This window comes from Pongo pygmaeus, chromosome 3 (assembly GCF_028885625.2).
Source record: "Pongo pygmaeus isolate AG05252 chromosome 3, NHGRI_mPonPyg2-v2.0_pri, whole genome shotgun sequence".
NCBI classification, from domain to species: domain Eukaryota; kingdom Metazoa; phylum Chordata; class Mammalia; order Primates; family Hominidae; genus Pongo; species Pongo pygmaeus.
In genome coordinates, this window is record NC_072376.2 from 85,419,400 (window position 1) to 85,444,137 (window position 24,738).

Below are 24,738 nucleotides of genomic sequence, written 5' to 3' on the forward strand. Positions count from 1 at the left end.
GAGAAAAAGCTAGGAGATCAAATTAGGAGGCTACTATGAAGTTCAAGTAAGAAAATAGCCAGGGTTAAGGCGATGGTAGTGGAGAAGGAGAGAAGGAGAAAGATTCAAGACATATTTTGGAGGTAGAATGGACCTCTCCTAGTCTACCTCCTACATAGGGTGGAGAAACATGACCTAGTCCTAAACAGAGCATCTTTTTCCTTAGTGATAGTGGCTGGTTCAAGAATGCACACATGACCCAAGCTTGGCCCACAAGATTATTTCAGGAACCAGGAATGACTTTCATCCTTGTTTTGGCAGTCATAAGGACAATATAATCATAGAATTGTATCAATATAAAACATTAATTATCCTCCAATATCCACAGTCCCCTTCTTTTAGCAAAAGACTACTTCTCCACAAGTTTTACCTGGGTATATGGCCACTCAGCAAGAGCTAAGTCTTAGATATGGCTGTGTAAGAAACTTCTGGTCAATGGGATATAATGGAAAATGATGTTGGCAACTCGTTGGTCAATTCCTCAAAAGGAAGTTACCTATGCTGACCTTTCTGTTTCTTATTTCTCTAGTATTAGTTTACTAGTGCTACTGTAACAAAATACCATAGACTGGGTAGTTTAAACAACAGATATTTATTTTCTCACAGTTCTGCAGATTGTAAGTCCAAGATCTGGGTGTCTGCAGATTTGTTTCTCCTGAGGCCTCTCTCCTTAGCTTGCAGATGACCACCTTCTTGCTGTATCCTCACATGGCCTTTTCTCTGTGGGCATGTATCTCCGGTGTCCCGTGTTCAAATTTCCTCTTTTTATAAGGACATCAGTCAGATGGATTAAGGCCCACTCATCTGACCTGATTTAACCTTAATTACATTTTTAAAGGACTTATCTCCAAGTACAATCACATTCTGAGGCACCTGGGGTTAGGGCTTCAAAATATTAATATTAATGTTGGGCACACACAATTCAGCCCATAACAGGCTGAAACATGGACATGATGCTAGTGAGCCACAGCAGATCTTGTAGATGAACACTCCAAAGCACAGCTGTCCAATAAAACTTTCTGTGATGGAAATATTCTACATATGCACTCTCCAATATGGTAGCCACTAGCTACATGTAATATTTAAATTAAAAATTAAAAAAAATTTAACTCAAATCCTTAGATGCACTAGCCACATTTCAAGAGCTCAGCAGCAACCTGTGGCTAGTGGCTACAGTATTGGACAGCACTGATTAAGGGATGGTGTATCAAGTGCAAGACAGCAGATACTTAGATGTGTGAATAACCTAAAGGTCTACCTCTGGAGTAGCACAATAAAGAATAACAAACTTCTATCTCGCCTGATGTGTTTTGGAGTCTCTTTGTTCAAATGATCCATCCCATACCTTAACTAATACAGTTAACTGGAAATGACACGCTGCTCTAACAAACTCCTAAAATCTCTGGTAAGGCTTAGAGAACAGGTAGCAAGGAAACATCTCAGGCTGGAGATCTAATGATCTGTGCTATATAGTTGCAGAACATTTAGTAAAACTTTTGCCTGCAATAATTGGAAGGGCACATCATATGCCTACTAAGTCTGTAGTTCTAAGAAAAGCAGTTAGAAAAACTCGAAATATGGTGTGTTGTCTATTTAAAGATCAACAAGAAAGATCAATTCACCTACAAAGCAGTTTGCAAGCAGAGACAGACATGAAAACAGTGCTACTAAAACGAAGCTTTCTCAGTGGCAAACTCCGACCTAAAAGAGTCCAGTAATTTGGGGCCTCCCAGGGTGGAAAAGGCAGCTGCTTCTGTGCTCTGAATACCAGGAAACAACTTTGTGAGTTCAAGGGTTCTCTGTCAGGTAGTAGCAAAGATCAAGCTGAGAGTGTTGCTTTTCCACCTGTAATGGTTTCTTCTTAGAAAGAAGACAGGACAGCAGACATTCTGTAGCACAAATACCTTCTCGCAATTATTCAGTCAAATGCTAATCTAGGTACTGCTGTGAGGGGATTTTGCAGATGTAACTGAAGTTCCTCATCAACTGACTTTAAGCCAGGGTGATCATCCTCAGTGAGCCTGACCTAGTCAGGTGAGCTCTTAAAAGAGATCAGGTTCTTCCAAGCAAATGAGACTCCAAACAGCAGCTGAGTCTACAATTGTTCTCTCTTCGCTGTATCTTCCCTTCCTGACTGCCTATGGAGAACAGCTTCAGCCTAAGCCCATGGATTCCACCTTGCCCACAATCTTCTCCCACTAACTGCCTGCCGTACAGATTTCACACTTGCTTAGCCAGCCCTCACAATCATGTAAGCCAATTCCTTGTAATAAATCTCTTAATACGTAACAATCATATATAAATCTACTTGCTCTGCTTCTCTGGTTAAACCCTTACTGATACATCATCCAAGACTATTATTTCAGATCCTCCCGAGGTAGCCAGGAAACTTAAGGGAGAGAGGAGCTAGCCTAGCACAGAGACCAGTAAGTAAGAGAATTAGCTGGTTTCCAAAACTTATGACTAAGAGATATTTTGCTATAGTTATTGTTACATGGTCCCGATCTAAGAAAAACAGAAGAGAAATCTATTATGTTTTTGAAAGAGTTTTACCAACAAACTACATTACTGGCCTAAAAATCTTACACTTGAACTTTAAGTAACCCTACAGGCCCTGCATCTATACCAACAGGTAGGGGGCTACAAAAGTTGTACACTTCCTAGGGATGTCACACCCTCCAATGCCTACTACTTCAAATGTGGCTAAGGAAGATAACAAACAAGAAAGAATCATCTAAAGAACTAAGCAAAGGAAACAGACAACAGTGAAAAGAGCATTCCTCTCATAGAGGAAAATCAGGATAACCAAGAAACTTACTCAGTAGCCAGGGCAAAGTTGTAACAACTCCTCCCCAGAAGGATTTCATTATTAATATGTACCAATGACTGCTGTGTACTTCCTATTCTTCCCTTCTCTAGACGAGTTTTCATTATGATTATCCTATTCCGACTCACTACTACACAATGGGTTGGGTGAAGAGGGAGAGATAGTTGTTTATTGTTTTATAGATCACTAGAATTCTCTGAATTAGGAGGAAAAGCATTTTGCATATATCTTTCACTTGGAGCTGTATGTAGTAACCGGATGGGACTTTGAATTGATTCTCTTGCGGAAAGAAACAATTAGGTGTTGGAAGAAAGGTTTGCACAAATGGTAGGTGGCCAGAAGGGTGATCCCAATTCTCAAAAAAACAAAGGTTTAGGTTGGAGCTGTAAACTTGAGAGTCACTGGTATATAGATATGTAACGACACAATGGTTAAAATCATTTAAATGAGACCAGATACAAAACAGAAAAGGGTCCAATGAGGTAACTAATCAAAGTATGTTTGCTGTGCGGGGTAGAAGGAAGCAAGATGACCAACAAAAAACAGTGAGGTAGAAACAGGAGAAGGTGGTATTACATGAGCAAGAGAGGATTACATTTTAAGAAGCAAGAATCAGTCAACTGCTATAAAAAGGAGTAAATAAGAAACAGACACAAGAATTAAATACTATATCCAAAAAGAGATCCATGTATCTTTGAAAAACAAAGTACAAAGAAAAATTTCTAAGAATTTTTAAATCCTGGAGTGAGGAAGTTCTCCAGAAGTCATAAAAGAATAATACATTTTACTAAACAATAAATTTTTCCATGTTGTGAAAACAATGTCAAGGGAGAATACTGTAACACATAACACTATGAAAAATTAATACTATAAATACCATCAACAAAGCAATAAGAAAACGACAAGACAATCCTAATAGAAAAATAGGTAAAGGATAAACCAGGAAATTTTCAAAAGACATCCAAATGAAAAGCAAAGATTAAAAAACTTATACTCAATGTTGACAGTAATCAGAAAAATGAAAACAAAACACCATTTTTTGTTTAACAGATTTTTAAAACTAAGTAAGTTAACCACATCTAGGAACATTCTCATATACTGCTGATGCAAGCGAAACTTGAGAGTATTTATCAAATTTAACATGTGCATACTCTAGCCCAACAATTCCATTTCCAGGAATCCATCCCAAAGAAAAAGTTTCATACTCAAAAATAACTGTACAAGGATGTTCACTTCACTAATAGCAATGTAGTGAAAATAATCTAAATGTCTACCAAAATAAAAGATCAAATAAATTATGAACATTTATATTATGGAACATTCATAAGTAAATGAGAATAATGTGGCAAATATTAACGTACTCTAACACACACACACATGCACTCAGTCTCAAGAAACAAACATTTGATATACACCAACAGTTAGCAGCATTTACTCTAAGAATGGAATAAAAAGCCCTATATATTAGAAGACATTTTTGTAAGTATAAATACCCTCATTAGTTTTTATTTTTAAATATATAAAAATCATAATCTGAAGACTCATCTCTTCAATTGATATATTTGAAGAAAGCTCAACAATAAAAATTTCAGCAAGCAAAATTTCTAAGTGGTACCTCTGCTCTTTGTGATAATTTGACTACTACATAACAAGGAAAAAGAATGAAAAGACGTATTTCAGGTAATGATTAATTCTGAAGACAGAATAATAGGCGATTTTTCTATTCTTTAGATCTTTTTGAGTTTGTCAAGTTTTCTGCAAATACGTGTTTCTACAAATAGGTATAAATTAATGAATAACATTTAATTATATGTAACGCTATATTTAAAATCTTAAGAATTTTCATCCTACACTGTCTTGTAATTCAATCTTCATATTTTAACATATCTCTGCCTGCATCAATCACAAGTATATTAATATAGATACTCTCCTTTCTTACTATAAAACCTTCAAGGTAAAATTAGAATGGATGACTCTTTAGTATAATCTAGTTGTCAAGGACACTCTAGAAAAATCATACATACAGACCTCATCTTAAAAACAAACAAAATATCAAAAATGACTGAGTATTCCAGGAGACACTCATAAAAGATATAAAGTCTACCCTACTAGTATTCAAAAACCAAAACAAAATGATCCCTATGATCATAAGGCACACAGTCACACCAAAAATGAACACAGATGCCCAAAAAAAGTACAGGATTTATACAGGGCTAAAATCATCTTCACAGTTTTAAATTATTATTAGTTTTATCTCAACAAAACTTAAATTTTATGAATCTAGAAATAATGTCCCCATTTCTTCAAAACCCTTATAATACCTAGGTAATTTTGCTAGGTGTTAATAATGCTTCTTAAATAAATTCAGTTCAAAGAGTATACTAATAGTGATAAAACTATTAGCTAATAATCATAGCTAATAAGATTAGATAATAGCTAATAATCACGTGGAAAACTGAATTCTGTCATTGTGCTAAGTTTCCATGTATGTAAGTTTTACTAACTACAATATGTACAAATTCATTTAACTTATTCATGTTTAACATATACAGCTATAATTTTAAATATGATTTTTTTTCATATTCACTGGGAAGGAAATAGTTGAGATTAGACAATGAAAACAGCCACACATAGGAGATACTCAATAAATGTTTGTCAGGTAAAAGAATTAACTCCTATAGGAGTTAATTCTAGTATGTGCTATACTAGAGGCTTTGAAACAAGACTGTTTTCATTATTAATGCCATTAAAAAAATAAACATGGCATAGAGAAAGAAAGAGACAACAATGGGGTCAAAGGCATTTCTAACACTAACTGTAACACAAACAGGTGGGCTTCCTTTTCTTGACAATCTTCACATTTAGGTTGACAAGAAAAGAGGGAAAGGAAAATAGATCTCTGTGGTAACATATATTTATTCCAAATTCCAAACTAATGGAACCAACCCTTCCATAGATACTTCCAAAATAGGTTTCAATCAAATGTTTTTAAGCTAATTAAGAGATGATCCATAAAGAAACCCAGACCAAGAAATAACTTTAGAACAGGTTCTTATTTCTTCACTTTCGTATTTTTCTTTTCTATTCCTTTCTTTCGTGGGGGAAGATGGGGATAAAAAAAATGAAAGGTTAAATTAGGCAAGCTAATAGTATTTTTGGGAAAAGGAAAGGGGGAGGCAAAATTCCCTGCAAGAGATGCACAGCCATAAAGTAGTTCCATAAATGTGCCATTTCTACAATGTATTTTCAAATAATCTCAAGAAATAAAAAATGAATTTATTTTCTAAACTGAAATAGCACTATCTGGTACACATTATGATTTTCTCTACCTTATAAGTCAGTTTGAGTATGAAGTAATAAGCAATAAGAATATACTTAAGTAAAATCGGCCGGGTGCTGTGGCTCACGCCTATAATCCCAGCACTTGGGGGGGGGGGGGGGGGGGGGGGGCCGATCACAAGGTCAGGAGTTCGAGACCAGCCTGACTAACATGGTGAAACTTCGTCTCTACTAAAAATACAAAAATTAGCCCGGCGCCGTGGCGCCCGCCCCTGTAGCCCCAGGTACCTGTGAGGCTGAGGCAGAAGAATCACTTGAATCTGCAATGCGGAGGTTGCAGTGAGCCGAGATTGCGCCACTGCACTCCAGCCTGGGAGACAGAGCAAGACTTCGTCTCAAAAAAATAAAATAAAATAAAAATAAATAAAAAATAAAGAAAGAATATATTTAAGTAAAATCTACAGTCCTCCTCAATCATGGATTCCATCTCTAGCCCTACCATCATTTTTAAAGTATCCCTCTCTAGACCTCGTTTTAGTCATGATTTTCATGGTACGGCAGCCAAAAATATACATCATCTATTTTGTGCAGATGTAGCATAGCATTATTTAAAATGAGAATTATGATTCTGGTTATCGCCAACGCCTTAACTTCACCCTACATTATACTAAGCTTTTACCAAAAAAGCACGCTGTATTTCAGATCATTTACTCAAAACACATTTTTTACCCTTGACGCATAAAAACCTATTTAATATTTTTCAATTTATTCTCAATAATCTTGTTTCCCATTCTTATCAGCATAATTCACTATGATCAGCAAGCTTTGAGAGATTTCACCATATATCAAAATTGTTTATAAAGGCTGCGCACAGTAGCTCACACCTGCAAGCCCAGCACTTCGGGGGCCGAGGCGGACGGATCACTTGGAGACGGGAGTTTGCGACCAGCCGGGCAAACATGGTGAAATCCTAACTCTAATAAAAATACAAAACAATTAGCCAGGCGCAGTGGCTCACGCTGCAACTCCAGATACTCAGGAAGATGAGATGAGAATTGCTTGAACTCGGGAGGCAGAGGTTGCATTGAGCCGAGAGCACGCCACTGCACTCCAGCGTAGACGACCCTTGTCTCAAAAAAAAAAAAAAAAAAAAAGAAAAAGAAAAAAGAGTTGTTTTTAAAGACACTAATAATGGCTCCAATAGGAATAGGAAGTGTAACGGTTTTTGTTGTTGTTGTTGTTTGAGACAGAGTCTCACTCTGTCGCCCAGACTGGAGTGCAATGGCGCGATCTCTGCTCACTACAACCTCTGCCTCCCGGGTTAAAGCAATTCTCCTGCCTCAGCCTCCCAAGTAGCTGGGACTTACTGGCGGGAGCCACTACACCCGCCTAATTTTTCTATTTTTAGCACTCTGATGTTTCAAATGTAAAATCTTTACATTTTCTTCTCCCCACTCTCTTTTATCTCTAGTCTCACTCAGAAGTAAACTTAAAAATTAACCCCAGGCTGGATGCAGTAGCTCACGCCTATAATCCCACAGCATTTTGGGAGCCTGCGGCAGGAGGATGACTTGAAGCCAGGAGTTCAAGACCAGCCTGGGCAACAAAGTGAGACGCCATCTCTACACACACACAAAAAGTTGACTCCTTTAAAAGATCATGTAATGTTTATGAGTTTCACAGGACAGAAGGCAGTCTAAGTTATGCTTTCAATAATTAGAGCTATATTATTTGAAGTTTCACAGCATGCTTGGGGAAAATAACAGTTAACATTTCCCTTTTCAATAACTGAAACCCCAAATTATAAATCATTATAAAAATGATACCTATATTGTCCCACAACTCTACATCCCTTCATGAATGAATAATAATAATTTCTAAAGACAAAAAAATGTTAAGAAGTGAAGCACTGTTAAGTCAGAAAGGGTATTTTGCTTCTAGGTAAGAAGTGGATGGGCATAACTGTACCAGGTAGGTAAGGTTCAAGGGACTAGAAGGGTATTCATATTTACCCACCACCTTCAATTCCCTAATGACTTACTTTTTTTTTTTTTTTTTGAAAAGATGAAAGCTGAAAACAGTTAGGTTTGGTGTAAGTTACACCATGGATGTTGGTGCCTCCTACTGGTCCTAACAAAAATATAAGTGGTACCAGCAGGCACTACTTCGCATACCAATGTGAAGTAAAAATTCCCTTTCATCTGTGGTCAAGTATGGAAAAATTATGAAGGTCCTCATTAAATCCACATTTTTTAACCCATTAAATTATCCTTATAAAAATTCAGATAAACTACTGTCATAAATGCAACTGCACTGCCTCAAGAACCTAAAAACTGTTTTCCTAATCAACTAGATGGCATAATCAGGTAACAGCAGAAACAGCCTATAGTCTAGTGAATTTCTGAGAGTCAAAATATGCTACTTTGATGCTTATTAAACACTGAAAACTTTCACAATACTAACTCCAGTTAAGTTGGTGAGGTTAAAAATGACTAAACTAAAAATAATGGTTCAATTAAAACATCCCACAGGGGTCTACTGTAAATAATACCTGCAACCAAGTTCTGTTACCTCAAGACTTGAAGTCCCAAAGATTTCCCACAGTAGGTGGCTAATAAAGAAATATTTATGAGTTATTCTTACTACAGAGATGGGACTTCATGAGAACCTAGCAGAGATACAAAGACTTACATAAGACACATGGTACTGTATAGCAGGAGATATAAAGATGAGTAAGACAAGGCTTTTGCTTTCAGATATAACAGTCCACAGCACACAATGTAAACTGCTTCATTAATTAAAGGGCAAAACATGAAGATATAAGAGAAAAGAGAGTAGGCATAAGGCTGGTTTACCAGAAAGATGAGATCTATCTTGGACCCACTACTTCACAAATAAGCCTTCTTTGTTACCACATCATCTGCTTAGTTAGAAGCAGTTTCCAAACTCTTAATAATCCAAATAAATGACCAAATTCCCCACTTAAATCTGTAGTGAGAATGTTTCAAAGTAACAAGGTAAGAGGGAGAGGGTGGGGGTCACAGACCTCTTTGAGGATCTAATGAAAATCCTGCACATATACTATGGGGCTAGAGCGGAAAGGAAGAAAAATAAAGCCTTATAAGCACCTTCAACAAAATCTTTTGTTTAATATCAGAGGATTCACAACCTATCCAGACCCCAAGTTAACAATCTCTATTTAAAAGAAACATTTTTTTTTTCAAATTAATAAGGAAAGATTACCTTGAAAAGTAAATATTTTGAAAGGCAAGGAAGAAGTGGTAAATCGCCTCTAGAAAGGGTGGTTTTTCAGTATGAAGTTTTCATCTTGTTAACAACTTAATTCTAGGTGGTGGGAATATGGATTATTTTTCTATACTTTTCTGTATTTCTTGCTTTCTTTTTCTTTAGTGAGTTTTTCAGAAGAACTGGAAAGAAAACTTGGGGTGACCAACTTGTCTTCAATGGCTGTCCAACTGCTGAAAAGCGTCTTCCCTTATACAAGCTGAATTTGCCAATATCTGAAATATGGTACTCAACACCATACAGCATAACAGAGCATGTGAATGAGTGAGAGAATAAATGAATGAATGAGGAGGCTTAGAATCTAACAGTCCCAGGTTCAATCCCATTCTGACATTTATTAGCTATGTGACCCTGATGAGGTTGCCTAAAATCCTTCTATGCCAGTATCTTTACCTGTAAAATGAATGCTCCCTGCCAACATTTGTATACTTTGAAACTCACACATTATTTAAGATGTACATTTAACCACTTAAGCTCACTCTCACACCTCCCCAAACTTATAATATTTATTCATTGGTGTATTTTTAAATTGAGGTGCCTTACAACAGTTTTGTTCACTATTGCTCACCCAGTATAGCACAATACCTAGCACATAGTAGGAACTCCAAACATTTATTGAATAATGAAAGAAATATAACAGCACCTACTTCATAGGGTTATGGCAAGAATAAAATGAGAATACGTGAAAACTGTATTAACTCATTTAACTCTCATAACAATGTCATAAAGTAGAATCTACTATCATTACCATTTATACCATTTACATGAGGAAATTGCAGTAGAGATTTAAAAACTTGGCCAAGGTCACAATGCTAGTAAATGATGGATCAAGGATTTAAATCCAAGCTCCAAAATCCATACTTTCAACCTTTACCTAGCCTTCACAAACAGTAGGTACTGAATAAGTATTCATTTTTATTTACTCTTTAAAAATTTTAGGAGGCTTAAGGTACTTACCAGGCATTCATCAATTCCTATTAGTTTAACTGGCTTTCCCCTTAATACTTATCAGAAGATCATCATCACTAAGAAAAGGAATTAAGAAACTGGAAAATCTTGAAATCTAAACTTCAGCTATTCAGAAGCCCTGGATCCAAGAAGGGAAGAATTTCCATTCCTTTTCTTCTTTTCCTAAATGAATGCTGAATCCTCCCTAAGTACTAGGTATTCACTAAAATTTTTTTTTTTTTTCCTAGTACTGTGCTTAAGCAGGAGAGAAGACAAGATAAATTATAATTAAGACAGACTACTGCTTCAAAGATCTTAACATCTAGTTTACAAATACTGCTACATCAATTAAGAGATGAAACAAGCAAGCTTCTCTGGGCTAATCTAGGATTCTAAGCATTACAAAAGAGGAATTTAGATAGCACTTTTCCAATAGAAAACAAACAAAAATATTTCCAAATGAAGCTGAACACAGCCTAATTCTGAAATATTTTTTCTTTCTCCCTCATTTTCAACTCTCTTTTTCTGTTTGTAAACAGATCCTCCCTGGCCTTGCAAATCCTTTCAATACTAAGTCAGTACTAATTTATTTACTGGCTCCCTTTGTCTAAAATTTCTTCACTAGGTTTCTCTCTTGATTTAGTCACAGGTTACTTACAAAAACAGATGAAATTCTGATCAACTCCTACTGTATTTATACTTTTAGCATCTTCAACAAAAATGTTTCTCCCCCTTTGAATTCTGCTTTAGAAAATACTAAGATTGCAGTGCGCAGTGTGGCTCACACCTGTAATCTCAGCACTCTGGGAGGCTGAGGCCAGCGGATCACCTGAGGTCAGGAGTTCAAGACTACCCTGGCCAACATGGTGAAACCCTGTCTCTACTAAAAATACAAAAATTAGCCAGGCCTGGTGGCGGATGCCTGTAATTCCAGCTACTCGGGAAGCTGAGGCAGGAGAATCATTTGAACCCGGGAGGTGGAAGTTGCAGTGAGCCGAGATCAGACCGTTGCACTCCAGCCTGGGCAACAAGAGCGAAACTCCATCTCCAAAAAAAAAAGAAAGAAAAAATACTAAGATCATTCAGTCATATCAAAAATGCATTCAATAGAATGCAATGTTATTTCTGAAATAAAGTATCAACTCTTGAAATTATAAGATTTTTTTCCTGTAATAGTCAAAAGCAATTTAATTAATTTTGTCCACTAATTTGAAAGAGCATCATGGCTTTTATGTTAGAAAATATATTTGTATTTTCCATATTGGTCAGTCACTCACTGAAAACCAAGAAAACTATGCATTTTCAATTTTACATGTAAGATTTTGTGTCAAATAGAGGGCGAGAGGGAGGCAGGTAGCTCTTGGTCTTATTTGTTTCCAGGTATACCCAAAGTTATGCAAATCATCTAAGACATGATTATCCTATTCTGAAATACTTTAAAGTAAAATCCTATTCTCAATAACCTACTCCAATGTCTAGAAATTATATTCTTATTGTTCAACAATTAAATGAAGCTCTTATTTGAATTGATTCTCGTTTCCTTCCATTTTTCCTCTTTTGGCAGATACAGAGATTATTCAGATAGCATTTCTTTATAGCAAAGCTATATATTTTTGTTAAATTAAAGTTATCCCTTCAGGTTAAATACCACAAAACCATAACCTTTCGCATTCCTTTTTAATCTTTTGATGATTTTTACTGGAAGGATAATTTTAAAGATCATTTTATCTACTTTTTTTTATTGTGTAGCCTACAACAGAATGAATTAGAGAAAAGACAACACTGTGATTTTAGCCACAAGACTTCCTAGCTCCAGAAAGTTAGGCTTCTGCTGACATGTCAGTAAAATGGTAATTAAGAGAAAAACATTACACAACTCACCCATTTAGCTTATACTTTTATTTGTCTTTACTTTGGTCAAAAGATGAAGATGGGGCAGAGACAACCTGTACTCTTTCTTGTCTGCGCATCCCTCATCTGTATAGATTTTTTTAATGGGTACACTTTTTTTTTTTTTTTTTGAGACAGAGTCTCATTCTTGTTGCCCAGGCTGGACTGCAATGGTGCAATCTCAGCTCACTGCAACCTCCACCTCCCGGGTTCAAGCAATTCTCCTGCCTCAGCTTCCCAAGTAGCTGAGATTACAGGCACCTGCCACCACACTCAGCTAATTTTTTTGTATTTTTAGTAGAGATGGGGTTTCACCATGTTGGCCAGGCTGGTCTCAAACTCCTGACCTCAGGTGATCCGCCCGCCTTGGTCTCCCAAAGTGCTGGGATTACAGGAGTGAGCTACCACGCCCGGCCAATGGGCACACTTTCTTACACGTATTTCTCCTGACTCATCTTCATAACAAATGACAAACCCATTGTTTAACACCATGTAAAAGACAGGATAAGGTATGTTAAAAACATAGAAATACTACCATAGTTGGTCAAAGTCAACATAACCATTCCTATATTACAAAAGGAAAACAAACCTGACCCACAAAACATACCTACAAACTTACAGCCATTCTTCATGATTTAAGGAATTACTAAAAGTTCTGCTTATTAGGCCGCACTCCAATGGACAAAACTACCTAGGTATGTTAAGTTTGCAGCAGAATATCCCAGTAAGTACTGCATTCAACTATCATAACCTTGCTCTAAACCAGAGCTTAATATTTTCAGGAAATTTAAAATTTTAAGTAATGGTATTTTGCCTATAGCTGCATGATTGTGTTACCTTGCTATTCAGTAACTATTTTTCTGAATGATGTCAGGAGGGTAGTAAAAGGAAATAAATTATCATTAAAAAGTGTACAGGTCTGAGCCATTAGAAAACTTTGATTTTTACTTTTGCTACTACCCACCACAACCACTTTCCTCTAAACCTTGTTTTCCTCCTTTTTAAAATAAAGGGCTGAATTATCTGTAAAATGCTTCTCACCTTTGAGAAGAATCGTACAATTGAATGATTCTAAGTACCATAACAAATTTTATTAGGGATAAGGACCCCATCACATCTTTCTCTTCCTTGTTTCAAATGCCGCCAGAGCAACACACTACCCTAAACATCCAAGTAGGCCAATATAAGTCTATCAATACAAACCTGTTCTCAGAATCCAACAGGCTAAAAGGGAATAAAAACAAGGACTGGCATATTTTTGTCATACATACTGCAACATTTAGTATCTCTACCTATACAACTTCATCCAGTCTGAGATAAAAGAGAATCTGGTCTTCTACAAATAGACATTTGTCAAATCCTTTAAAAGGTACTTCTCTATTTCAACAGAGACCAGGATTCAATAAATCTAATTTTCAGAAAACCAGACTTGCATCAAAACAAGTTCCATGTTTGTGGAAGAGAATAAATAGTAAGTGGTACTTTTAGATGAATCAGTTGGTCTCCTCTTAGAACTAAGTTTAAAACCAGCCTTTAAAGCTGTTTTCCCTCTGCTGATAAAGATTTCCCTTTCCAAATAAAGATTTTTCTAGATTCTATTTCAGGAAGGAGACAAGAGAGTGGTAAAAGAGCTAATAACTAGTAAAGCTAACTCTCAGTTGGTTGTCAGTATGGTATGTTTTACCGAGCCTTTGGGTCGTAAGGGCTTCTGTGAGGAATAAGATCCTGCAACGCCGCCTGTCTGTGGACCCAGGAAAAATTATAAAGTTATTATGAAACCAGATCACTAGGACAAACCGAGAGGCCTTCCTATTCCAACTCACCACAACCAGGCCTGGCTCCAAAGCCTACTCTTTGGCTGTCCCATATTATGGGACAACAGGTCCTAGCTTAATTCTAACTCACTAAGGAAACATTCGAAGACATGTATGTATGTACGTGTAAGGATCAAATATATTTTTCATCCACTTACAAATGTATATGGTCATTTGTAATTATTTAAAGTTACTGATAAATTTATACAAATACAGCATCAGTTCATCGAAAATCCCTGGGAGATCAAGGAAATGAAGTTACTTCAGCAGCCAGGATAGTTACGAAAAACCCTGCAGAACAGTATGGAAAAGTACAGCTTCTCACGTGTCCCTCACATACACAAACACTTAGCTCTGAGTCCATTACAACCTTACGTCCCCCCTCAAACTGCTCCCCTCCACCTCACAACTGGGAGAAGTTGATCAACCTCCTAGGTGGTCCCCAAGAGACTCATCTACCTATTATTTTACTCCTCCCGCTTTGATCCCGATCCCGCCCCAAACTAAGGTGGCCCTACCGGCCCCAGGCAGACCACCCCCCCACCCCCCGGCGTGCAAACAGGGAATCTAACCAATTTCCTCCATCCTTAACCAAGTGAGCCATCCCATGATAACAGGCTGTTCCCCAACTCTGTGAACTCCGTGGTCCTCCCACCCGCACGTGTCAGCTACCCTCCCCCACATTCCCACACCTCACGATTTAGGCCGAGGGAAGAAAGGGGGCAGTCGAAAGCCTGGCCTCTAAGAGATCAACCCACTGGAATATGTCCCACTGCAAGTCCCCTCCCACCTTCGGCCCCTATCCCTTACAGTCCCTTCCTCCCTCCTTCCTTTGAAACCAGGCCCTTGCCTCAGAAACCTCCTCTTCCTCGTCGTCGTCGTCCTCTTCTTCCTCGCTGTTGTTACTGCTGGTGCCGCCGCCGCCACCTCCGCCTCCACCGCCGCCTCCACCGCCGCCGCTGTTGTCGCTGTCGCTGCTGCTTTCGCTGCTGCTGGGGGGTCGGCAAGTCCGGTTACGCTTGGCCTTGTGGTGCTGCTGCTGCGGCGGCTTCTTCTTCAGGAGCAGGTCGCAGACTCGCACCATCCCACGAGGAGACGAGGCCGAGCGAGCTCCGCTGCTGCTGCCAACGCCGCCGCCGACCTCCGCCGCCGCGGGGGGGCCCGCCACAGCCGCCACCGCCGGGGGGCTCCCTTCTCCTTCTGCAGCCGTCGCCGCCGCCACCGGAACCGTCGCCTTCTCCATCCCCAGGGAAAGAGGGAGGGCGCGGACGGGGGAGGGGCGTGGGGGCTACGCTCTACCGCGACTTCGGCCGCACTGGGGCCGACACAGCAATCAGTGCCGCCTCCGCCGCCACCGCCTCGGTCACCTCTACTGCCGCCGCCGCCGCCGCTCCGCCAGCTCTCACCTCGTCTCGCGATACTAAGGGCGGGGAGCCTGACGATGGGAGGGTGGGAGGGAGGGAGGGAGAGGGAGAGGGAGGGAGCAAGGGAAGGAGGGTGAGGCGTAAGAGGGAGACCGGGTGTCGGGAGAACCAGAGGAGAGGAGACTGGAAAGACGCCGGGGAAGTGTGCCTGGGGCAGCTTCCGAAGGGGAATGGCGGGGACAGATGAGTGGGGCGCGATTGCAACCAGAGCGCCCGCGAGCTCCCGGATTTCTTCTTTTTCCTCGCTATTTCCCGCACACACAGCCCTGCAGCCCTCCCTTCTTCCTTCCTGGCTTGTGATTAGAACGCAGCCGCAGGCGGAAGTGCAGTGACGCCATCAGCCGTCGCCTGAGCCGTGGCGCGCGGGTGGCCGAAAGGCGAAAGTGAGATTTCGAGGGCCGGGTCTGGGGCCCCGCGGGCGCGCAGTGCTGCGATATGTGGGGAGTACGGGGAGGCTGGAGAGGAGCCGGCCCCGGGCAGTGTGAGGTGCGGAAGCGCGGTCCAGACACTTTGCTGACGGGAGGCCTGTCCGCCAGATCCGGGAGGTGGGGCCTGGTTCTGGACTGCTGTACGTAGTTTTATTCCTGGTCATTTTTTTCCACCGCCAAATCGAGAGATAGAGCTTTGGATCATGAGAGATGGCGTCGTGTTGGGAAAAGAGCCTTCTTTACCTGAGTTTAAGCTTGGCTCGTAGACATCCTCTACCTGAGTTTACACGTGTGTAATATGAAGGCAGTCGATTAGGAGATGTCTAAGATCATTACTTACACCTCAAGTTTCCAAGGGGAGGAAGACACGGGAAGGGTGCGTGGTCTGTGCCAGACTTTGTAGACGATTCACTGACCCTGATTTAGCTCTTCCGGCCCTCTTCGATTCAGCTTGGAAGCAAGCATAAATAATGATTGTTGTCTGTATACTTCTCTCGGAAGGAACGTTGTGATGGGGGTTGTGGGTTCATTTTTAGGTGTCTAAAGACGTTTCAGGACTTTTGAAATGATAGTGGAGCCCATTGAACTCAGAATTATCCCTTTCTGGTCTAGTAGGAGTATAGTGGCATACGGAAAATGAAGCAAACATCAAAGACAGATGTACTGGCACAAGATTAAAAGTATGTCTCAGCTGACATAGTTGCCATTTTAAGACTGCTAAGTTTAGCTGAATATGCCTGGATTTTTTTTTTTTTAGCATTTTTTTTCTTTTTAGCATTGGCATACCATATGAAATGTGGGCAGTTGCCAGTACTCTACAGAGTACCATGGCAGAATTGGCAATGACTAAATCAATTCATTCAAACAAAAATTCATCATGTGCCTACTGTGTGCATAATTTGTGGAATCAAAGTCTCTGTTTCCAGGGGCTTTACAGTGTAATAAGTGCTATAGTAAATATATATACGGAGTGGTAACCATCTGCCTATTCCTCTCCTACGGTCGTTGCTGAGTTCCAGTGTAGAACAGAGCACTGCATTGTGTGTCTCACCACTACTGATTTAGATTTTATAATTTCAGCTGCATCCCTCCCTCCTACTTTGTATATTCTTCTGCATCTTTTTCTCCCTTTCCACTTGAATACTTTTTGCAGTCTTTAAATCCCAGCCCATTTCATTATATGACTTTTAACTTAGAACTTCACAATTTTCCAAGTGCTAGAAATTTCCTGAGATTGCCTTTTCTCCGGTATCAAGGAATGAGAGACTCCCTGTTCATATGTGAGATTAACTCTTCATACATATTCTAGTTCCAGTATCCCTCTTTCTCATCCATTTATTATCTTTTCTGTTGTCAACCTTCTACAAATTCTGGTTCCTTAGCTAATTCTTCTGTAGCTTTCAATTATTTCCTTCACAAGCAAACTTTCTTTCTTTAAAAAGGATTCTATACTCAGGAGGCTGAAGCAGGAGAATCGCTTGAACCCGGGAGGCGGAGTTTGCAGTGAGCTGAGATCGTGCTACTGCACTCTAGCTTGGGCGACCGAGCGAGACTCCATCTCAAAAAAGTGTCTACATTCAGTATCTTTTTTGTTTTCTGAAATTGACTTGTCAGTCCTCTGCAGTCTAGTTTCTGTGTCTATCGTGCTACCAAAATTGCTCTCTTTAAAGTAATCTCATTTTTTGGAAGAAAATGAGTTTTTTGCTCTTTAATATAAAAGTGAAATGATGATCCTATTTCACTAGTAGGATAAGATTCAAAACTATTAAAATGGACAAGGCCTGTAAAGTCACTTTCTTTTATTTTTATCTAACTTTTTTTTTTCCGTTAGAACCTCTGGCAGGGACTGACTAGCCCATGAAACTTATTTCTTCTTCCCGGGCACACAGCTAAACTAAATTTCACAGCTTTCCTTGTAGTTGGTTATAGTCATGTGATGAACTTCTTTTTTTGAGACAGAGTTTAGCTCTTGTTGCTCAGGCTGGAATGCAATGGTACAATCTCAGCTCACCGCAACCTCCGCCTCCCGGGTTCAAGCGATTCTCCTGCCTCAGCCTCCCAAGTAGCTGGGATTACAGGCATGTGCCATCACACCCGGCTAATTTTGTATTTTTAGTAGAGACACGGTTTCTCCATGTTGGTCAGGCTGCTCACGAACTCCCGACCTCAGGTGATTCCCCCACCTCGGCTTCCCTAAGTGCTGGGATTACAGGCGTGAGCCACCGATCCTGGCCGTGATTAACTTCTAGCCAGTGAAATATAAATGGAAATGATATGCTCATTTTTAGATTTAATGAAGTCCTCCTATTCTCCCTTACTCTTTCTTCGTCAACTTGATGCCTTTGAGCATGGTGACCTTGAAAGTTATATATTGGAGATGCCAAAGCCAGAAAAGAGAAGAAGAATGAGTGGCTGAAACAGTACTTGGAAGAGAGCCACCCCAATTAGAAACACCCCTTTTTGGACTTCTTGTAAGAGAAAAAATTGAAATTTGAGAATTTATATGTATAGGAGCTAGAATGACCATAGCTATTCCAGAAATTGGTACCAGAAGTGGAGTACTGCTAAGACAATAACCTAAAATATGTTACATCAGCTTAGTTATGATGCAGCAGATGGTAGAGAATGTGATTTGGAGGCTAGAAAAAGGAGGCCCATGTTTGCAGTGGCAAAGTAATTAGTAAAACTGTCACTGGAAATAATTCAAAATCAGATCACCTATCTGTTTAGATTAGCTCCAGAGGAAATGATTGAAAAGAGCAAAAGTAATACTGTGTTGAATTTTATATTTTACTTTTAGTAAGGTTTTACTAAAGAGAGAAACTCAGGAGATACTTCGCAGAAGTAAGAGTGTACAGGAATATTTCTCAGGAAGGGTTGGAAAAGGTGACTTTTATAAGACTTCTAATAATAAAAAAAAAAAAAAAAAAAACTAGAAGAGGTCTTGAGTATAGTTACCCTTGAGATTAAGTCCTGCAACAAAGATCAGGAAAAGGGTTTGGTCTTTCCATTCAAAGTCATTATTTTAGATGGCTTCAAGATAGCTACGATAAAGGTCTAAAGGAACTGGCATAGGAGCAAGGCAGCAAAGCAGTAAATTAGGCTTGATAATTATATAAGAAAGAATTTTGGGTGTAGTTACCAGAAGCAAATCAATCAGACTACATTTTTAGAGGAATTTTATTAATCATACTAAATCTGGCTCAAATATCATTGTTCGGGTGTTAAAACAGAGGGTAACTGTCCAACCCCAAGCTTGCATAAGTAGAAAAATAGAGCATAAAACCTTAACAGCTCCCCAGTACCCACATTGGATGTGGCTGTGGAGAATGATGGACAAAAAAAGAACATTTCAGAAGCTCATATAAGGAGCTGTACAAAAGAATGGACAGGGAATTTCTCCTGAAGACTAGAATTGGGGTTTCATCAGAACTTTCTTCAGTTTCAAGGAGATGGGCCACAAAATGTTTATGCAGTATTTCATCATTATTATACATGAATAGTATTGTTCAGTATCACATTTTTTTTTCTGAATGAGAGAATGTATTATAGTTATCTGTCCCAGAGTTACCACTGTATATTGGGTTTGCAGGGATAGGGGGTGATGATAAAGATAATTTGTCTTTTTAGTTCTTAGGTCATGTCTGTACCTAATGAAGAGAACTGCACATTTTCTGAAAATCCTAGACTTTAAGCCTGTTCCAGTAACTGGTTAAAACTTTAGATTGTCTCCTTTGGGACAGGGTATGTTCTGTGTGTGGAAAGACAGGTAAAATACATGTTTAGTGATCAGAATAGTAGATTCTTGCAAATGCTAAATTCTTCTTCTGGCCACACAGCTATATTTCCACGCCTCTCTTGCAATTAGGTATATGGGTTAGGTGTGCTAATTAGGTTCTAACCAGTGGAATGTGAGAAGTGATGCGCTCCTATTCCAGCTCTGGCCCATGGAAACATCACATGAGCAATCCAATATATCCCACTCCCCACCAACTTGAGGCAGATGAGCAAATTTGCACTGGAAGCTACGTGTTAAAGATGGCAAAGCCACAAGATAGGACTCCTGGTTTCCTGAATCTTCACTTGGAGGATACTTGCTTCCCAATTAGAGACACTTGTGCTAGAGTTTCCTGACTCTTCACTTGGAGGATACTTACTTGCCAATTAGGGACACTTGTGCTACAGCTCATATGCATTCTTTTGTGTTAGGCCACTGAGATTTCAGAGCATGCCCTGATAAAGACCTGTCCCTCTTTCTCCAGATGCAATCATTCATTACCTAATTCTAATTTTTATACCACAGGAGTGGGCCCACAAATCAGGCTAGCCAAAATATCCTATCATTCAGCCATAGTGTTTAGTTCAGGAATGGGCAGATTAACAAAACTGAAGTTAATCAGAGATAGTCTTATCATTTGGGCTAGCACTATCAAGAAAAAGGCACCTGCTTCTGGAATAAGCAAAAAAAAAAAAAAAAAAAAAAAACCACAAGCTACATCTGGCCTTTGGTCATCATGTAGGGTGAACCTGCCTAAGAATGAAATCATTACAGGAAAACAGAGGCGGTCTCAATGATACTGCAGAAGGGGAAGATATCCCATGAATTGAGAAATATTTCCTGGGTTTCTACTCAAGATTGAAATTCCAAGAGGTAAGGGATAGATACTGCGAGGAAGACTTGGGAATTCAAAAAAAGGGAGCCCTCTGAGACTAGAGTCACATCCTGACATGGCTCTTCTCCAATGTGCTGGAGTCCTCAGAATCTGCTGGTCTTGATTCACTGATGGGGGCAACCAGTGTCCCCTTAGTGTCCGGGAAGAAACATACTGTACCTTGGTTTTAGAAAGTAGGTTGGCAGGCATCTTTCCTCATTCCCATCAAGGAGTTGGTGCCTGCCACAGTGTATTGTAAATTATTTTCTCTGTTCTTCTAGAGCTACTACAAAGTGCTAGGGAAGGAAAAGCTCCTAAAGCAGCCTGTCATCATGAAGGCCAAATTATGTAGCAGAAGAGCTTGGGAAAAGATTAAGGCAGTGGTGGGGAGGACCTGTGTCCTGGTGGCTTGAAGCCACAGGGAAAGAGGTTCACTAAATGCCAACAAGTGCTAAAAAATAAAAAACAAAACAGGGAGCCAGTGGCTTGTGCTGCTTTCCACCTGAGAGTTTACCCAACATAAGCAATTATAATCAAGTAGAAATTGAAGCATATGTTTAAGCAGAGAGGACCAGGTAACATTGATAACCACTGTCTTCCCAGCCACTGCCTTAATTAGGCTTTCATGAGTTTTCACCCATATTATTGCAATAGTCAATCTCCCTGCCTCTGATCCTATTATACTCTACTTTATCCTCCACATTGACACCTGAGTTACTTCTCTACCTTGTAAAAACAATTTATTTCTGAGTACAAAAACAATACATGTTCGTTGTAAAATAGTAAGAAAATACAAAAAAGCACACACACCAGAACATGTAATTCTATCATCTAGAGATATCCACTGTTGACATTTTAGTATGAACCTTTACACAGTTGTTTTCTCTGTATTTTTAAATGAGAATGCCACTGCTGTATTTAGCATGCTTTTTAAAATTTTTTATTTATTTTTATTTTTCAATCCACCAGTAAGATATCCCAGAGCATGCTTTTTTTTTTTTTTTTTTTAAACTTAGTATATGTGAGCATTTTCTCATGGAATTAAATGCCCTCTACAATATTATATATAATTAATATATCAATTTACTTAAGACAGGTGTTGCAAACTGGCAGCCTATAGCCAAATGTGATATATGAACATGCTATATACTTTGTCATCACAGCATTTCAAAGTTGTTTGACTTTTGAATGCCTTTATACAATGCATGCTGTCTTCAATTCTCTACAGTTTCCATAAATTCCTATTATGCCCAGTCCTTATTCACTCATGTCACCTATCTTTTTTTGTTGTTGTTACTGTTTCTGTGTGGGCTTTTAAGAAATTTTTGACATTTGAGTTGAAAACAGCAATTTAGCCAGAATAAGCATGGATGTTCATTCACTTAGTATTTGTTGCCTACCTGCTACATACCAGGCACTGGGTTAGGTGAGAAAATGGTTAGCAAAACAAACACGGTTCTTTATATCTTGAAGCTTATGGTCTAGCGTGAAAGACACACCAATGAAATAACTGCTGCAAGGGAAACCTGAGCTAGAAACTTTTGTTTTGTTTTGGGGCTTCCCTGAGGAAGTAATATGTGAACAGAGATCTATAGTAGGAAATAGGCCAAAAAGCAGAGAAGAATCTTCCTAGCCAAAGGAATGTATATGCAAAAGGCCTAAAAAAGGAGGGATCAAACTGTGCCAAAAGAGCTGAAACACCGAAAGTGAGAATGTTTGCAAGATGAGGCTGGAGAAGTAAGTGGAAGACAGATGATTCAGGGCCTGTGGACCACACTAAGGGTTTTGAGATAAATGTTGATAAAGAATCTACCCTAGTCTTCTTTTCCTTAGGGAAACATCCTTCTCTTTTTAATCACTCCTTATATGACATGATTTCGAAATCCCCTTCACCCTCTTACTACCCTTCTCTAGCATTAATAATTTTCTTAGTCCACTGCTCTGGAACCAGAGCCCAGTAAAAAATAGTTAAGCTGAAGGCTGAGGATGGCAGTCTAGCACAAATAGTAATTAACTACTGGGCACATTAGTAGAACAGAGCTGCTACCTAAATAAATCCATTTAAAGTCTACTAAATGTTATTTGGGTAATATGTCCCTCATGTTAAATTTGCCCAAATATATATCTCACCTCTTAAAATTTGTTTAGTTTAAAATTAAAATTAGTATTGTTTTTCTGCATGTACTCCTAGGTTGGTTAAAGAAGGGAACAAGGGAATGGGGAAACCTAGAGTTTCCTGGATAACAGAGAAAGACAGCCTGAGAATAAAAGTATGCAAAAGATAATCTACAACAAAATAATGCACTTAACTCTTGTTACTAAACAAATAAGCCACCCACATTTTAGTTTTGTGTTTTGTTTTATGTTTGCCAGTTTAGCAATTTTTGTCAGTTTGGAAGACTTAGAGTGGTTATTGCATAGAACACTCCTACACAGAGATATGCAAGTTTCTGAATTTTGTACTTTCAAATTGAAAATCAGGAGAAACATTTTCAAGGTTCATATTCAGACCAAGTTAGTATATTAACAACTAATAACAATATTAAAAATTAGAACAATTCCTTTCCTCTATCTTTCTCAGGACAAATCGAGTTTATTAGAAAACTAGGGAGTGATCTGGTGAAACTGGAAAGAATCCAAGGAGTTCCAGGGAAATCTTTCATTCATTCATTTATAGATTATTCCACAAATGTTTATTAAAATCTACGGTATTTATACAGCACCTACAGTACTATTTAGGGCAGTGGGTATAGCTTACAAACTGCTTAACTCTGAATATCTTTTGTGCAAGGAATAAGTAGTATAATAATCCCTTGAAATACAGGAATTCACGTAGAGATCTTCTCAGATCCTCAAATGTGCACGTTTTATATCATGTAACTTAATCCAGAAAATAAAGCATAAGCAAACTGATATTTTTACACAGCAATGAATTTTGAAAGCAGGCAGAGCTTCTAGTCTCATGTAAGGGGCTTAGAACTTGCCACTGCATCCTAATAACAAGTAAAAAGCTGAACAAACAAAAATCAACAACTCTTCTTAAATTCATCAGAAATGAGGACACAGGGAAAACTGCTGCCCTCAAAATTGGAGAGACAGATAGGAAGAAACAGGAAATCATAACCAGAGCAGAAACCTCTGGGAACCAGTGCTGGGGTAGGAAAACCTGAACTGTAATTGATGAATTGCTGAAGGCTCACTGTGGACAAGCCTGAGAGTCAAAAACTCCAGGGAAACCCAGTCATAGAGGAGCCCTCATACCTTTGTGAACTATACTTCCAGTAGGACTAGTATAGTGTACTCACAAAGGTGAACTCGCAGTGACTATCAGAAAAATCCCCTCATGCTTCTGGCTGGGGAATGGGAAAGCAACCATTTTGAAATACAGCAGAGCATTCTGTTCTTAACAAACTCTGGCTGCAGCAGAAACTTTTTTTCTTTTTTTTTTCTTTTTTTGGTTGGGCAAGGAGAAACCAAGGTTACTAGAGCCTAACCCAGTGGGGTTTTATCAAAGCCTAACTGACTTGGGGGAAGGAAAATATCCAGCTCCAGTTGGCTCTAGCCTTCCATGTGGGGAAGGAAAATACACCACTCTAGTCCCCTTTAGCAATTCTGTCCATCATAAGAGGGAGAAACAACTGAAAAAAAACTGCTGAAGTTTACCGTGCAGGAGTATAGGCTTACCAAAAGACTGAGACCTAATCATAGGACTACAGAATGCTTCCACTCCCTGACACCTTACCACCACATTACTTAAGGCTTATTTACTGTAGTTCCTTTTACTCAACACATCATAGTCACCTTTCAACAAAAAAATTACAAGACATATTTGTAAAGGCGAAAAAAAAGTGATTTTCAGTTTGAAGAGAATAAGCATCATAACCAGAGTCAAATATGGTAAGAATATTGTGATTATTAAACCAGGAATTAAAAACAACTATTTTTATATGATAGGGGCTTTACAGAAAAGTAGACAACATGCAGGAACAAATGGATAATGTAAGCAGAGAGATGGAAATTCAAAAAAAAAAAATTAAATGCTAGATATCAAAAACCCTGTAACATAAATGAAGAATGCTTTTTGATGGGCTTACTGGTACACTTGGACTTGGTTGAGGAAAGAATCTCTGA

At 39.0% G+C, this 24,738-nt stretch overlaps 1 protein-coding gene, 1 long non-coding RNA gene and 1 other non-coding gene across 6 annotated transcripts in view; 2 read left to right on the top strand and 1 right to left on the bottom strand.

The window, feature by feature from the left end:
- ANKRD17 (ankyrin repeat domain 17) overlaps positions 1–15,477 on the bottom strand; it is a 186,130-nt gene extending 170,653 nt beyond the window's left edge. For 3 of the 4 annotated variants that reach the window (XM_054486147.2, XM_054486145.2, XM_054486143.2), the window contains exon 1: positions 14,954–15,346. In XM_054486147.2, coding sequence (XP_054342122.1) covers positions 14,954–15,346 — 393 coding nt within the window. Of the gene's footprint in view, positions 1–14,953 lie in introns of all 4 variants that reach the window. The other variant, XM_054486142.2, reaches the window with a different exon arrangement.
- The window catches only part of LOC134739440 (uncharacterized), a 110,742-nt gene continuing 94,196 nt past the window's right edge, over positions 8,193–24,738 (top strand). The window contains exons 1-2 of the long non-coding RNA XR_010126067.1: positions 8,193–11,233; positions 12,670–16,095. This is a non-coding gene — a long non-coding RNA (uncharacterized LOC134739440). The remainder of the gene's footprint in view (positions 11,234–12,669; positions 16,096–24,738) is intronic.
- LOC129035964 (small nucleolar RNA SNORA3/SNORA45 family) lies at positions 20,659–20,782 on the top strand. The gene has a single exon (XR_008502439.1). It is a non-coding gene; the product is annotated as a small nucleolar RNA SNORA3/SNORA45 family (small nucleolar RNA).